Here is a 16,895-nt window from a genome sequence, read left to right on the forward strand (position 1 = left end):
CAAGATAGCCCATCACATTCAAGGCAATTTCTGTAAACTTATAATGAAAAGAGCCATCTGCATATTAAAAGAGATTGAATATGGATCAAAGTATAGTATTTTCACTTTTGTTGTTGTTTGTTTGCTTGCTTTTTTCTTTGTGTTTTTTCTTTCACCTTTTGATCTGATTTTTCTTGTGCAGCATGATAAATATAAAAACATGTTTAGAAAAATTTCACATGTTTAACCTATTTTGGATTGCTTGCTGTTTATGGAAGGGGCTGGGAAGTAGGGCAAGAAATTTAGAACACAAAACTTGTGCAAAGATGAATGTTGAAAACTATCTTTGCATCTACTCAGAAAAATAAAAAACTAAAAAGATATATAAAAGAAAGGGAGATAGATCTTATTGTAAAGTAGTTTGCAAGATTATTGATTAATAAGCATTTTACATTTCACATCAGTGGTTGACTTCTCTGATTCAGAAAAGCTTCCTTACCACTAATCAGCCCCACTCATTAGACTCAAAGCCTCTCAGACTTGGAAAGTTGCTTCCAAATCCACCTCCCTTGAAAATGAGTAACTTACTCATTTTCAGCATTTTCAGCAGAAAAAGCAACCAATGCAAACTCACATCTGTGTTAGTTTAGAGGTGAGATAGAGAGGAAAAAAACATGGCCCATTCTCTCTCCCCCTTGCTCCCAAATCTCCCTCTCAGGAAGTCTTAGAGACAGAGCACATATAGGAGAACTGAAGCAAGAAACTGAGCTTGAAACTAACTCTTCGTTTAGCTGTCACAGCACACTGATTGTCTACCATTGTCATGAAGGGAATGGAGAGGGACAGAGGAAATGACAGACTACTTAGGGTTTTCTATATCATACCAAAACAGAGAGCCATTTCAGTCTTGGGTCGCCAGAGAACCAGAGTGGCTTCCCCAGCGTGCCCAGAATCTGAGATGCACAGGTGGTCAGTAGGGAACATCTTCTCCTGCACTGTATAACCCATGTTACGTTAGCACATAGTCAGGGCTTTCAGAGTGCTGGCAGATTTAGAGTGAGAAGAGTATTGTTTTATCCTAACTGATGTATAGAAATGTGGACCTTGAAGGGAAAGGGCTAATAAGTAACTCTAAGAAGTTTCATGAAAAGTGTTAAAAAGGAAAGAAAGTTATTAAGTCTCCTTTGTTCTAGAGCTCTGGCTCCTGCCCTGTTGGTTCCATGAGTGCTGTGGCCTTGCATATGAATCCATGTGTTTCTCAGCTCTGCTTCAGGAGCAGATGCAGGGGTGATACATGTCTTGTAAAAAGAGTAAAACCCAAAGGAATCCTACTCTCAGGCCTGGGTGAGAGCAAGCTACGTCTCAGTGTCACTCCAGTGCCTGGTAGATGTGCCCATTTCAAACCTGTGATGGCAGTTAGGCTTGAAAAGCATCTGTTGTTTTGGGGATGCCATTGAAGCACAGTTCGGTGGTTTTGTTCAAATATTCCGGCTTTCCTGCCTCCCTGGGGAGAAGCCGCCACTGCTGATGTGCTGATCCATCCTAAAATGGGCTTAACCCTTTGGATGGGAACAGTTGCTCCCATGGTTTGCTCAAAGAACTTTTTAGCTAGAGATGTTTCATTTGGCTGGTTCTCTGTAGCCTGTATCTGTAACAATGAGGCAGAAAAAGAAAAGGCGCATATCTGGGAGCTGTGTCACTAGCTGTCTGAGCCAACCCTGAACATAGCATTTCTCTGGAGGCCTCATGTCTCCAGGCCGTTCACCCATTTCTAGTATTCTGCTGTCTGAGTATTCGACTCACATGTTCTCCAGGAGAGAAGCTTTACAATAACTTAGCATTTTTGGAAGCAGAAATAATATCTCTCAAGATGTGGAAAATGAAGGGGTTGAACTAGATCTTCTTTAAGGACTCTTATAGAACTAAATCCTAAAGACTAATAGGGCTATCTTCAAAATCTTATTCTGAAAGACCCTCTTATATAGATTGCCCTCCTCCCCTTGCCCCACTGCCAGCCTCACTGAAATCAAGTCAAGTGAAATTTCAAAGTCAAAATTTTTCCATCATGTCCATCTAAATCCCTCATCCTTCACTTTAAGTCCATTTTCTTCCATTCAAAGATCATATAGAATAGCAGAATTCTGCTACAATTGGGCCTCTGCCTGGCTAATCTTTTATAGACTCAAGGATATTAATTGTTGTCTCTTTAGGCTTCTCTTGCAACAGATCTTGCCCTTGAATTTCCTCTGACATCCTCCCAATTTTCATGGGATCTTTTGCAAGTTCCCTTCAAAATGGGCATAAACAAATCAGGGTAGGAAACACTGCTCGCTTGGGGGAAAAAAAAAGAACACTAGGAGCTCATGAGATTTTTAGTTGTTTGCTCTAGCTTTAGTCACAACATTTCAAAAAAGTAAATAGGAAGTCCACAACTGTAATTTTGCTACTAAATATTTCCCTATTCTCTCATTTTCAAACCAACTTCTTATCCCACTGCTGCTCTGTTCTCCCACCCCCATCCCCAACTCTTTGAGACTGAGTAAAGCACTTGGCTGCAGTCAGCATCAGCAAATTGGGACTCAATGGATAGAAACTTTATCCTTCTGTGTAGAAAAAGCCAACAGCTCAATGACTGAGCTGTACACAGCTCTTCCCAGCATTCACTTGCCACTATTAACTTCAGATCCCACTCAGACCTGCCTCTCCTGCACAGATAGATAAATAGGGTGGAACAAATAGAAAGGGTAGACCAATTCCACGTTACCTGCCTCTCTTAAAAGGGCTGAATGCTGACACACAGCTTTATCTGTAATGCAGGTCTCTGCTTTCCAAAACATAGATATAAGAGAAAGAAAGCCTTGAATAATTTACCAATTTCCAGGGTCAAAAGGAAGGCTTAGAATGTTGTCTTTCCCCTTGGGGGCAGCTAATCCCAGCCTAGCCCCTTGGAAGAGATTCAATTGTCTACCCACATTTCTTTTCTCCAAAGAGGGTCAGTCAGGGATTCTGTGCTACCCCAGGCACCCCTCTTATCTCATTCCCTTTTCCCTCACCCCGAGCATCCTCTGCCTATACATAAAGAATCAGGCAACTGTGTCTGATCTGACCACCAACTGAGCTAGATAACCGGACCACTTCAGACCTAGCATGGGGTGGGAGCTGCCTCTTTCACCCTCTGTGTTCTGTAGAGAGCCTTGGCAATGAAAAGAACCTGCAGGGCATCATTTAGTTGGTCAGTCTTCAGGCTGATACAGGTTACAGATAAAAAGAAATTCCCAAATAGGCTCTGGCATATTGCAGGGCATAGACTAAAGGGTTGCTATGTGTTCCTTCCCTCCAGGGAATGCCTTAGAATCAATCAGAGAAAGGATAGTGGAATGTCCATGGGAAAAACCCCATGCAATTTCTACTATCTTGTGCACACACTGTAAGTAGAAGCCTAGATTGGGATATTTGGGGATGTCCAAGGAAATTGTTAAATTTGCTCATTGAGTAGGGTGGGTACTGTATCAAGGTTTATTCAAAGAACTTTGCTGAAAGAGCAGGACTCCTACTGTCATCCTGACCTTACATAGATTTTGAAAGGTTACAGTTATGTTACAAAAAAGCACTGAGCAAGTTATCACGACACTTGTATTCTAGTCCTCATCCTACTGTAAATTAGCTATGTAATCTGTAAGTCACTTTCCCTTATTGAGCCTCAGCTACCTCATCTGTCAAATGGGAGGGACTGGATTCTATGATTTCTAAAGTCCCTTTCAGGACTTACATTCTCTGATTCTATGGTCTGCTCTTAGAATATGAGATCCTGTAAACCTTCCTGACTCTTCCCCATGTGCCAAGCCCATCTTGGGCGGTGTTACACTTTTTGCCATCAGAAGTGACATTTACAAAAGGAGATTATAAAGAGGATGAGTTCAGAATCCAAAATTATGGAACCGAAAACACGTCAATCCCTTAGAATCTCTGAGCTCATCTAGCTCCCAGCAAATCCATCCCTACACCTAGCCTAGCCAATCACCCTTCTTGCTTTTCCCTCATCTGTTTATACCTTTGATTTCTACAACCATCTTGCAACAGTTTATAAGGTGTCAGTACCAGAAAGGGCCTCAGACTATCTTGTCCAATTCCCTTGCTTTCCAGAAAAGGCAGCACATTCCGTGAGGTGAATTAACTTCTTAAAGGGGACACAGGATAGTCATAATCTTAAAGCCAATGAGTCCAACCCTTTCAGTTTATAGATGTGGAATTGAATTTTAGAGAGGTTGACTATTAAGTGTTAGTGGTGACTTTAAATCCAGCACTTTGTCATCTATGTCACAGCACTTATCAGTTAATGCTAGGACTAGAACCTAGATCTCTAATCTGCTGCCATGTTAGAATGCTCTACTTACCCCCATCTATCAACTCATTTATCTCCCAAGCTCAAGATCTTACTAAAATTTCACCTTTAGGAAGTCTTCCCTGGTTCATCAGATCTGTATTCATTCACATTTATATATTTGCCTTTCTCACCCTCAATTTCCTCATCTGTAAAATGGGAATAATAATAACTACTTCACAGAGTAGTTGGGAAGACAAAATAAGTTAATAATATAAAGTATTTTGAAAACCTTAAGGTAATATGTAAATGTTAACTTTAATGATAATAATTCAGCAAAAAATGATTAAATACCTATTACATACAAGTCAGAATGCTAGTTACTGAGAATACAAAGATTATGTATGAAATACATTTTGTCTATGGAGCTTACAATTTAATAGGGAAGAAGATATATATTTAAATAACCATTTGTAAGACTATGTAAAGAGCTATGAGAAATTGAAGAAGGGAAAGATCATTGTCACCTGGAGGGAAAGGGAAGTGAGGTGACGGAGAAACATCAGGAAAGTATTTCTGAAGGAGGTGACATCTGAGCTGAGCCTTAAAGTAAGAAAGGACCTTCAAAAGAAGAGGCAGAAGAAGTCCATTCTACAGGTAAAAGGAACTATGGTAAAATTCATGGAGATGGGAGAGAATAGGGCAAGAGTAGTCCAATTTGAATGGAATAGAGAGAATGGAGACATACAAGATGAAGCTAGACAATGTAGTTTGAAACCAGATTGTGAAGGATCTCAGATGATACCGGATCAGGAGCTGATACTATATTTGGTAATCAGAGATGAGTTGAATGAAGAAGGAGGTGATAAGAATGGCTGGGGGAGAGGAAGAAGGGAGGTAGAAAATTTGGAGCTCAAGAAATTCTTGAATGAATGTTATTCATATAAAATGATTTGAGGAAAAAATAAAAACTTTTTTTCCCTCAGTAGTATTTTCTTTTTTCCAAATACATGCAAAGTATAGTTTCAGTATTCATTTCTGTAAGTCTTTGTGTTTTCAGATTTTTCTCCCTTCCTTCCTATCCTCTCCCCTCCCTAAGACAGCAAGCAATCTAATGTAATCCTTTTAAATATATTTTCATATCTGTCAAAAACATTTAAACTTTGAAAAAATACCTGATGAAAACATATATTAGATTACTTGGGCAGCAGTATAAAGGATGGATCAAAGAAGAGAAGGAGCAGAGGCAAAAATATCAATTAGGAGACAATGAATGGCAATAGTCTTGTTGAGAAGAGATGAGCCTGAACAAGTTTGGTGGCAATGGGGTTGCAAAGGAGGGTAGAGATATAGGACAGAACTTGACATTTGATTAAATGAGAGGGAAGAAACAAAGTTAATTCATTCCAAGATCATGGCCCGTGGTTATAAGTGGAAAGAGTGGTGTCATCAGTGAAAGTAGAAAGTAGAAAGGATGTGTTTTGGAGGGGAAATGATGTGTTTGGTTTTACAGGTACTGACTTAGAGGTGCTGACAGGCCATCCAGGTAAGGATGTCCAACAGGCAGCTGGCACATAATATTTTAGCATATCACTAGCCAACTTTGCAGCTACTGCATATTGCCTCCTCTCCCCAGGGTTGTGTTTACGTGTAGATGTACTTCTGAATATAGCCAGCTTAATTTGTAATAGCTCCACTTATGTCATGTCTAATACCCTAAGAAAGTGGAAGGCAGAAGGAATACTTTTATCAAAGTGCAGTGAGGGGAGAAGTAGAGAAATTCAATTCAATTTCAGTTCTGCTAACACTAAATGCTTATTACTAAAGAGAGTTTGGAAAAGACTGGAATGCAGCCTGAAGTTTCTGTTCAAGGTCAGAGACTGATTAGGACAATAAAATAGGAGCAAGCAATTGCCAGTGGGTGACTTTTCTCCTCATCCCACTCTTATATGCATGTAGGAGGAAAGGTGTAAAACTGGCTAAGAGACATTTTGGGAAAGTTAATATTCTAAGAGGAGTGAAGGTCTAGAAATTAGGGAATCCCTTGACTTCATTACTTGGCTTCTCAAAGTTTGGCGTGTTTGTTTCGTGTCCATGACCTCATGTGGCATTTTCTTAACAAAGATACTAGAATGATTTGTCATTTCCTCTTCAACTCATTTTCCAGATGAGGAAACTGAGGCAAACAGGGTTTAGTGATTTGCCCAGGGTCACACAACTGGGTAGCGTCTAAAGCTACATTTGAATTTGTGTCTTTCTGTCTCTGGGCCCAGCACTTTATCTATTGCCTCATATAACTTCCTCAGAATTTGATCTGGGGAAGGGCAGCATAGGTCCCCTGGCAATCAAACTAGAACAGTGTTGGGACCCAGATCAGATACTCACTACAATGATGGGAAGCTCTGTAATTGCCTATTGTTCTTACTATGATTCTTTCTCTCTTGAGACTTATTGTATGGAGACACATACACACACAAACACACACACACACACACACACACACACACACACACACACGCTGCTTTATCCTAAGCCCCATGAGGTTTTTCCATCTGATTTGCAGCTTAAACTTTCCTGTGAATTCTCTCTCCCATTATAGAGTGTGAGCTCCTTGAGAGGAGGGACTTTTCTATTTGTCTCACCATTGCTTAGCACAAGTACTTTAAATATAGTAAATACTTAGAATTTTATTCACTGATTTATTCAATCTGTATTAAGTTTGTGATACACATAAGACAATGTAATAAACGCTGGGGACAGGGAAAGGAAGAGCAAAAATATGAATGAAATAAATTCCTTCCCTCAAAGAGCCCACAATTTTGTATTGAAGATAAAAAAGTAAATAAATTTGGCCTGCTTTAATTCATTAAAAATTAAAGTGTCACTAGGTCCACCACACTGATAATCAAGATAGGAGAAAGTGCTAGTTTGCACCCTCAAGGAGGCTACAGTCTAGTTGCTAGGTAGAACATGAAAGCATAATAAGGTTAGGTCACTGGAGAAAGAAAATTTGACAAAGAAGATCAAGTAAGACTTCTTGGGAGAGAAATGGTATGAATCAATCATTAAAGGTCAGATAAGAATTGAATAGACTCAACTGGGAAGCTTAATCCTAGGCATCTATTTTAGTAAATTTTGCTATTCCTAATCGGGGAATTCATTATCATTCCCCACTTAATCATTAAGAGTCTCCTGGACTCCCCAATAGTCTCCAGACTTTCAGGCCAATTTCCATTTATTGTTGGCCCTCCAGGGAGTGACTTCTGTATAAGGTCACTGTGCCACCTTGTGGCCGGGCCGAAGAACTGCAGTTACCCCCCGATAGCCTGAAGTCCCGGGAGTTTTAGGGACCCTGCCCCTCATCCACAAAAACGTCTCCCAGAGCTGGAAGTCACAGAGTGGGCAGGCTGGGCCTTCATTTGTATATGCTGATGGAGCATCCGCGGCGGGACTCCCAGCGCCACCCTGAGTCACCCTGTGGCCCCCTGCACAAGCCGTTTCGTTTCTTTGCTCTAAAATGGATCTGCACTGAGCCGCCACGAGCAGAGCGCTGGAAACCTGGCCTGCGCCCCTTTGCCAAGGCTCCATAATTCCCCGCCCCCTCCCCCAGGCTTGTCTCAGTCACCCGTCCCCGGAAGCCAATGGGAAGGCGGAGTCAGGGTGACCACGCTAGTGAGTGCCTCCCGGGCAGCGCCGCGAAGGCTGCTAGAGACGCGGGTGTCCGCGGGGCCCTGAGGAGGTCCCGCCTGCGAGCCTCAGCTCCCTAGTCTGGGCAGTGGGGGGGACCTGCCCCCGCCGGGCCCCTCTGGCGCCGAGCCCCGGGGAGAGCGGAGGGGACCTGAGGGGACTCGTCCTCGGTGTGGGAGCAAAGATGACACTGTTTCCCACTGCAGCAAGGGGGGAGCCTAGCACTTGGGCTCTAAGTCTGCCTCTGTTGCGTGCTCCCAGATGGCCATAGTCAAGTACCCAAGGCCCTTGAATGCCAGCGTCCTGCTCGGCAATATAAGCACCTAGGTCATCAGCAGGGTCCGCTCCGGTTCTCAATCCGTCATCCTGCGGCTCCTCTCAAGGAACCTTGTGTCAGAGTTTGGTCAGACGAGATTACAGTGTATGAAGAAGGATTTGGGAAACGGGGTGTCTGTCACTGTGAATCCATAAAAACACAATCTGCCTGGAACTTGTTGAGTCTTACCCCGTCCAAAGACTAAAACAAGTACAAAAATAGAAGAAAGAGGAAAAGGTAAGACTGCAAGTGAAATAACTAAATTTTGACAATTTATTTAAACAGTTTACTAATTTAATTAATTAAATAATGAGAAATGAGCAGAAAAAGTGACATCAGCACCCATTAAAATAAGTTTGTACAAGACTTTAATCGGTATAACTTTTATAACAAGGTGACCAAAAGATCCTAAAAAGCTACTGAGAGTTGACATCCTTGCCAGCCAGAGAGAGGGACACCAAGAACAATAGCAGTTTAGAACATTAAATTATTGTAAAATCTTAAGAAGAAAGGTAATGGATGAGTATGAGCAATATTGTCTCCTAAAACACAGAGAAGTAGAATGGAAAGTTAATTTAAGAAAGTTTAGCAAGATACTCAACTAGGTGGTCATCCCTAGAATATTTAAGGATGAAAATGGGAGGAGGACCACAAACAAGAAAAAAATAGAAAAGATCTGCAAATATTTTTATAAGTTTCCAGAATTAAGGAGAACAGAGCTACCATATTTGGATTCTGAAATCATAGCTCCAAATATATTTGTAGAGGTGGCAGAAACAAGACTGAAGAAAATAAAAATGGGGGAATCATCTGAATTAGATCAAGTGGCATAAAGGCGATTTATGCTGGAGTTGACACAATTGTGAAGACATCAAGGGGTCAGTTCACTAGGTATCTGAAATACGAAAGCTATGGAGAAACTACACCATGTTAATGCCACCAAAAAAGGCCACCAACAGAACACTAGCCACTGTCATAGATACACTTCCTTTCAAAGATATACAAAAATTTCATGAGTACCGTCTGTAGTTTGTCCTTAGTTCTTGAAGAGGACTGTGACATGCAAGTGAATTGGAATTAAGTGAGAGAGGGCTGTGCAAGGTCACCTTCTCCTCCAGAACCATCTGGATCCAGCAGCCAGACCTAGATCAGGATGCCTGGAGGTGGTCCATGCAATGGGAAACTTTGGGCTTTTTAAGCCAAGATCTTCAACAAGTTTCAGTTTGACTGAGGCACCCATTCAGTGATTAAGGCTCTACTAAGGCATCTACAATGAGGGTATTAAAGGAAAACAGACTTTGTAAAAACAAGCAATGTACCATTATGCAAAATAATAATAAAAAAAAAAAGTCTTAGAAAATAAAAGATTGTACTGTGCTTTATTGGTTGCTGATTGCTGAAAAAGTATTTGATTAGGTAGAGCAAAATATTATCCGGAACGTTCTCTTCCAACAAAGTGCCTCACTTCCGTACATCAAAATCATTCAGTATTCCCTGAAAAAATATAACAAAGGTGACCTATAATTTCTCTGATCACAAGCATCATAAAAGACTTAAGTTAGGGAGACCTAAATATATTCACCACTATGATGGAAATAATCCAATGTACATTCTAAGTTAAATAGGGATTCTCTATGGAAGATGTGATCCCCTAGATACTCATCTTTGCAGATGGCATTACTCTGGATATGTCAAGTTTTGGAATGTGTCAGAATCTCCTAGAACAAATTTGTAAACACTCAAAAGAATTTATTCTAACCATCACACAGGAAAGACCAAGTAGATAAAAGTATCTGTTAGCCCAGATTATGGCATGAAGTTGGATTGACAGCCTGTATGTCCATATAATTGTATATCTGTGTGTGTTATATTTGATCATATGGAATAGACAATAGAAATGGTGATTTAGACCTAGAATTTATCAGCAGAGTGAACTAGATCAGGAAATTGCCTAGTACTTTTAATAACCCAAAACTTCTCTCAGAAAATATAACATCTTTTCAGATATTTTATCAGTAGTATTATATATGACTCTGAGATATGAAACATAGAAGTTTTGAAAGAATTAAAAATGAGTGTCACAGAGAGCACTGAAAAGATATTTGGCGGATATGAGCGAGCTGCTGTGTAACAAATGAGGCGCTACAAAGAATAAAAGATTTTATAAGATAAAAAGAAAATGGATTTGTCATATGCCAAGGTGGACAGCCTGAGTGCTCTGTGGGCATCCTTGTGGTGTTAGAGCACGAGGAAGCTTTCCAAGAAGTTGGCTGAACCACCTGTGAGCAATTCATGTGAACAAGAACCAGGCAATCTGAGCATGTAATCAGCATTGTTGGAGAGAACATCAAATTGATAGGATATAAGATCTATTTTAGTATGGTGCCTGTCTTCAAAGAGTTTCCTGTCAGACGTGGATCATCCAATAACTAGAATGCAATAAGTGGGCAAGAAATAGAAGGACATATCTTTAGTACAATAGTATTTGAAGGGGAAAAGTGAAAGAAATCTAGAAAGATAAGTATGGGTTAGATTGTGGAGAACCTGAGGGCCAGGCTGAGGAATTTGGGCTTTATCTAGGGAAGAGACACCGGGGCATTGGAAATTTTATTGGGACTCATTTCTATGAAAGAGAGGAAAATATTTGCTGTTTTATGTCTTGGGACATAAATGTTCATGCCTCTGGTGATGAGAGCTGTGGAGCTTATCTTCTTCCCCTTATGTCTGCCTTTAGGCATCCTAGAACATCCTAGGGCATCCTGGGATATAGTTATCTTCATTCAGATCTGTGGAGTTGCTAACAGTCCTAGGTTTTGGCAAGGAGTGAGTGTTTAGAGAAGGTGTGTTAAAGGAAAATGGAGGGGCCTAGGAGTCGGGAATCCTGAAGTCTGGTTCTGGCTCAACCACCAATCACAGCTGTATGACCTTGGGCTAGATGCATTCCCTTTGCAAGCCCAGGCTTCCTCCTCTGACAACTGAAGAGATTGGGCAAGGTGATCCTGCAAGGTCCCTTCCACTGCCAATAGATTGAATCGAAATGAATTTCATTTCCTTTGGCTGAGCTCAGCTTCCCAGAGAAGCAACCTCCCCAGAGCAGCCCAGATTTGTGTTTCTTGCCTGGATTGGCATGTGTTAATGTTTTAGCCCTTGGAAGCTGCAATTTCCCTTTTTGAGGCAGTTTAGATGCCCTTCCTGCTACTAGGCAACTCATTATACAGGCAAGGTTCACCCAGGGGGAGGATTGTTTAGAGATCCTGGAAATGCAGAAGTTTAATAATAATAGTCCAGTTAGACTCCATGTTGCACACCTGCTTGGCAGTGGTTACTGCTACCTTGATTAGGCTGTGATCTACACAAATGATGACTCTGTGGTGAGGGAAGGGCAGGGTTCCATCACAACTGAGAGGAAGGAAAGATATTACCAGCATTCTAATATGCTTTTCTTCTCTCCTCTCTCCTCCTCCGCACACCAACCTCTCTCCTTATTATTCATGTTTTCTTATCCTCTTCCCTTTCCTCCCCTTCCTTTTTTGTGGCTCTGGGGCTCCTTTCTCCCTTACCTCTTCTCCATCCTCTCTACTTGTTCTTCCTCTTATCTCCTTTCCTATTCTCCTTCCTTTTCTTTCCTATATCTCACTTCTCTTTTCCATCCCTTCTCTTCTCCCTCTTCTCCTTCTTTTCTTTCTCTTCTCTTCTGCTTGCCCAAACTCTACTTCCTTTCTTCCTATTTTCCCTCCTCCCCTCACCTATCTCCTCTCTTTACCTCTTAATTTTTTATTCATGTCTTCTCCCATCTCACCTTTCTGCCAACCTCCTCACCTACCCTTCCCTCTCCCTTCTCTTCCTCTTTCTTTTCTTATTTTCTCTCCCCTTTCTGAGCAGGCCTCTAACACTTCAAGAACCAAGATGCAACTTCTGGAGACGGAGTTTTCCCATACTGTCCGTGAGCTCATTGACCTCCATCTGCTGCAGCAGGACAGCATTCCCGTGTTCCTCAGCTCCGTCACTCTCGACCTCTTCAGTCGTCAGACAATCACCTAAGCCAGCCTCCCTTGTTGGAATTCCAGTGTCTGAAGCAACCCAGAAGTCACAAGAGATTTAGCCTGCTACCCCCTGGATACCCTCCCCATTTTACCCACTTCAAAGGTTTAAAATACCCCATTTTAAAAGTGATTTTAAGAGAATAAGGATAGAACAAATGGCCTTGCTTTTTTCAGATTCCATTTGTCTCCTCCCCCACTAATGTCCCAAATATCCTTTCTTGTCCAGCTTGACCTTATCCTGTCACCCTAGTTTTTGATATATATACATCACCATCTGTCGCTTCCCCAGATATTACTGCAGAGCAGAGCACACAGCTATCTCCAGGGCCTCCTCTCTTCCTCCGTCCTCCTTCCTGGGTTATTTCCTTGGCCCCAACAGATGGCAATAGCCCCAGAGGCTAATTGATGGCATCTATGAACCCATTCCTTAGGGAACACCACATTGGAGGCAGTAGCCTCAGCACACCTGCAGCCCCTCAACAGCTAAGGCATCTCAGGAACAGATCCAGCACCAGCAAGCTACTCTCCAAGGCCTTTACTTCAGGCTCCTCATTGAGGTGACACCTTATCCAGATCCAGCAAATGATTGCCTTAAATTGAATAAGTCCTTCTGGCTAGCCAGGTCTCTTCCTCTCATTTCAGTGTGCCTTATAGATGATGCTTAGGTCTCCCTTGAGTTTTTATCTCTCTGACCTGCAGTCCAGATTCTTGGAAGGGGAAGAAGAGATTTGAGAGCTTGAGCAACCGCCAAGGGACGTATGGACTCATTTCCTTTGCCTTTATGCCACCCCCTCCCTCCCTCCTCTCCCCCCCCCCCCCCCCCCCGCCCCATGATCTTCCTCTTCTTCCAGCACAGGCCCTCTTGGTGATCTGAGAAACATCGTGCTACAACGAAGCTTTTGTTTGTCATCGAATATCAATAAAGTTTTCTTACACCTCCCGCATTGCCTAGGTGCATGTGTGTGTTTATCTTGGGTTTCTGCTTCCCCTTCCCTAGGCAGTATTTGGAACATAGCAGCTAATGGAGGCCAGAGAGAGGGGATAGGGAAGGGTAGCTGTTCTAACTAGCCAAAGCTTAACTAAGGCAAATGTAGTTGGGGGTGAACACCATTTTGCTCAAAGCAGGCAGCCTATTGCCCACACTCCACCCCAAGTTTCCCAGGGGCACTTGCTCCAGTGCTTCCCAAGGATGGTAAGTTGAGGCACTGGCAAAATAAATCCCTTTAAAAAAAGGAAATATTCTCCCATGAAGAAGGAAGCATGCCCTATGTCAGCACCCTCAAGAAAAAAATCCCATTTTCCCCATGCTAAGTAATGACTCTAGAGAGCAGTCACAACCATACAATGGGTCTAGCACAGGTTTCTCACTTGCTCAAATGCCTTCTGTCATCACACCAAGATTATTTTTTAATCTAGCTGCTTCCTCATAAGCCATATTTCACTGTGACATGAGAACACATAGCTCTTCTGTCCCCAGCAGAATCTGCAGGAGTCATTGGAGGGGAGTGCCCAGCTGCCACTGGGATCCACTCTGCCCAACCCTGATCCTGTCTCCCCTACCCCTTCCTGAAAGTCATGAAAAGCATCAGCCTAGGGAGAAGCATGTCTTTTTCTCTGAACCCAAGTTTGGGTCGACTTAAGCAAGGATGAAGTAGCAAAGTGGAACCACCCCCATCCATGCATCCAGATTGGATTGTTTTTGAATTAGGGTTGGCAGTCTCCATGCAGTAGATCAGAAAACTTCCCAGGATGGCAGGCTACTATTATCCCTCCACTGCTTTCCCCAGGGTCTACCTACTGCTACTCCTTTTCCAAAGCATCCATTCCTGCCCTAGGTTATTTTGCATTTTTCTCGTTGCTCCCCAGGAGTAGTCTCACCCTAGTGTTAAAGGCTGTATATCTCATTTTGGTTATGGACAACAGTCAGGCAGCAGGAGGGGAGTGGATTCCAAGTGCCTCGTAGCCCCACTGTAAACTGGAGAGATTTGAATGAAGGGGCAGTTCTGGCTAACCCAAACCCCTAGTCTTTGGCCAGTAAAGAATGGAGTTTCCTAGGAAATACAGCCAGCAAGCAAGCAAAGTTAGATTTGCCATTTACAGAAGTCCAAGCTAAAGATGGATTACCTGGCATTTGATGCCAGGGGAACATTGCCTGATTTATATGCACAGTGTGGTACTCTGGGCCGCCATCGCCAGTCATGGAGAAAATGAGTCGTAACGTCAGACACACGCGATTTCTTTGCCAGCACAATAACGAGGCAGAGACAGGGGCTCTGTCTCCTAACTCCTCACAAGAGAGCTCAAGTAATTAATTAATATGTTTACCCTAAGCCCACTATCTTACCAGGACAGGGGTGGGAGGGAGGCATATACAACTACTGGGAGCTGACAAGAGATGAATACTGAAATATCCATTTATCAGGTGGTCTCTCCAGAGCACTCAGAGAAGGCAGCCCCTGGGAACACTCCAGATCTATCGGGGAGCAGTTGACTAATGGGGAGACATTTGGAGAAAGAATTAAATCATGGTTGTATGCCTGAGCTGACCAGGTCCCACCTTATCTCCTCTCGGAGATGCTCACTGATGTTCTTTGCAGAATATTGTGCGCCTTTTGCTTCTGCCACTCGGGGAAGCAAGCATGGCATCCTGCCCAAGCTCTCTATCAGTATCATGTCGATCTACACTTGGAATCCTGGACTCAGACTTCAAGCCACTTCAACCCTATTAGGCAATTGAGTAGATGTCTTTTCCTTTCGTCCAACTTAAATCTCTTGTTGCACTCATTGTCTTCTCCTCTTCTCAGCTGAGATGGACAACCATTGGCTACCACTCTGCCACATCAGTTATGGAAGCAGCAGCCTTTAAGTACTGCTTTAAGTACTTAAAGTACTCTTTAAGGCTTCACCACTATTCATACTGTGCTTGCCTTTCTGCTGAGCTCCTGGTAGCTCGGTGGCAAGAGGTAAGCGGGGAATGAGCACTGAGGAGGGCAGTCGGAATTCACAAGGCAAGGTTGCTTTTTCCAGTCTCCCACTCTCTGGTTAGGTGACCTCCATTTCCAGGATTCAGATGCTACGGAGAAAACCCCAGGTGCATAATTCATAATTTCATATTTCTGTTGTTAAAGCTCCCCTCCACTAGCTTGGATAATGGAGAGTTGTTGGTAGATAAAGAAGCATGCCCACGGGACTCGCAGTTGACAGGATATAATGGACAAGTATAATAGAAGCATGGTGATAGGCTGGATGATTGGTCAAGATACCTCACAAGCTCGTAATTCTGACATTGCTCAGTTTTGACAGCATGTGCAATTTTTTTTAATCTCATGATTAGTATGTAACGAGTATTTCTGGAAACTGCCACATTCAATGCAAGCCCATATCTCCCATCATTTATGTACCATATGCCTTTGAAACGTGTTGCAGTTGACCAAAGACACGCCTATTTGAAAACATTCTGGCCACCGTTTTGTTTCAGGAGAACAGACTGTACCCTACTCCGATCGAGGGAATGTCTCCATACCCTTTAGTAAGGGACCAGATTTTTTTTTATCAAAATCAATCACTTCTTTTGAAAATATTGTGGGAAGATCCATAGGCATAGCATTGAATAAAAGAATTAAACAGTCAGCTTGGAAAAGGAACCTTCCTTCTGTCTGTTGATAATTGTTAGCAATGATAAATCTGCTGAATTCTCAACAGATGTGCAGATTCAAAACAGCTGTGCAAAGTAGTCAAGATAAAACACACCTACTACACTCCGCTTCAGGGATTAATTTGACTATGTAGCCAGCAGAGATATTTATGGCCATTCGAAGAGTTTTTCTTACTCTTGAGGCAAGTATTCAAAGTATTCATTCAGTAAGTATTTATTAAGCACCTGTTATGTTCTGGGCACATTTTCAGGTGCTTGTGATACAAAACTCCTAAACTCAAGGAACTTACATTCTCACAATATTCACAATACAAAATATATCCATAATGTAAAGGGATAACTTGTTATTCCCTAAATATGATATTCAGTCTCCTCCTTTGTATTTTTTGCAGACTTGGAATGCTTTCCCTTTCTTCCTCTTATGATAAGATCATAGACTGAGAGCTAAATCGAGGAAACTTCACGTCCATCACACTCAATCTTTTAATGTTTTACAGTTAAGGAAATGAGTGACAGAGTAGTTAAGTGACTTTTCTGAATCAAATACTCTAGTGAATTTGGGTTTTTCTGACTCCAAGTTCAGCATGATGTACCTAGCTTCATTCAAGGTTCAGCTCAAGTGAGTCATCCCTTTCTTGATCTCTCTAGTTGTTCCTGCTCCCTTACCATCACCCACCCCCATAGAAATAAGGACTTTGTTTTACATTTGCTTACCTGAAAGCATATTGTTTCCTTTCTCTTATCCTCCAATAGAATGTAAGCACTTTGAAAGTTGCAGAATTTTTCTTCCCTGTCTTTGTCTCCCCGTGCTCGAATGGATGAATGGAGAATGGATGACAGCTAATAGGTTCCTGCTGTCACAGAAGCCATTTGGGCATTTACTGGGGGTACTCT

At 42.2% G+C, this 16,895-nt stretch overlaps 1 protein-coding gene across 2 annotated transcripts in view; it reads left to right on the plus strand.

Annotated features, from left to right (window-relative positions):
* The window catches only part of MAD1L1 (mitotic arrest deficient 1 like 1), an 872,812-nt gene extending 859,522 nt beyond the window's left edge, over positions 1 to 13,290 (plus strand). For both annotated transcript variants that reach the window (XM_052000199.1, XM_052000207.1), the window contains exon 18: positions 12,186 to 13,290. In XM_052000199.1, the coding sequence (XP_051856159.1) occupies positions 12,186 to 12,344 (159 nt within the window). In that variant the 3' untranslated portion in view covers positions 12,345 to 13,290. The remainder of the gene's footprint in view (positions 1 to 12,185) is intronic.
* The last annotated feature ends 3,605 nt before the right edge of the window (positions 13,291 to 16,895 follow it).

Source organism: Antechinus flavipes, chromosome 1 (assembly GCF_016432865.1).
Source record: "Antechinus flavipes isolate AdamAnt ecotype Samford, QLD, Australia chromosome 1, AdamAnt_v2, whole genome shotgun sequence".
Taxonomy (NCBI): Eukaryota; Metazoa; Chordata; class Mammalia; order Dasyuromorphia; family Dasyuridae; genus Antechinus; species Antechinus flavipes.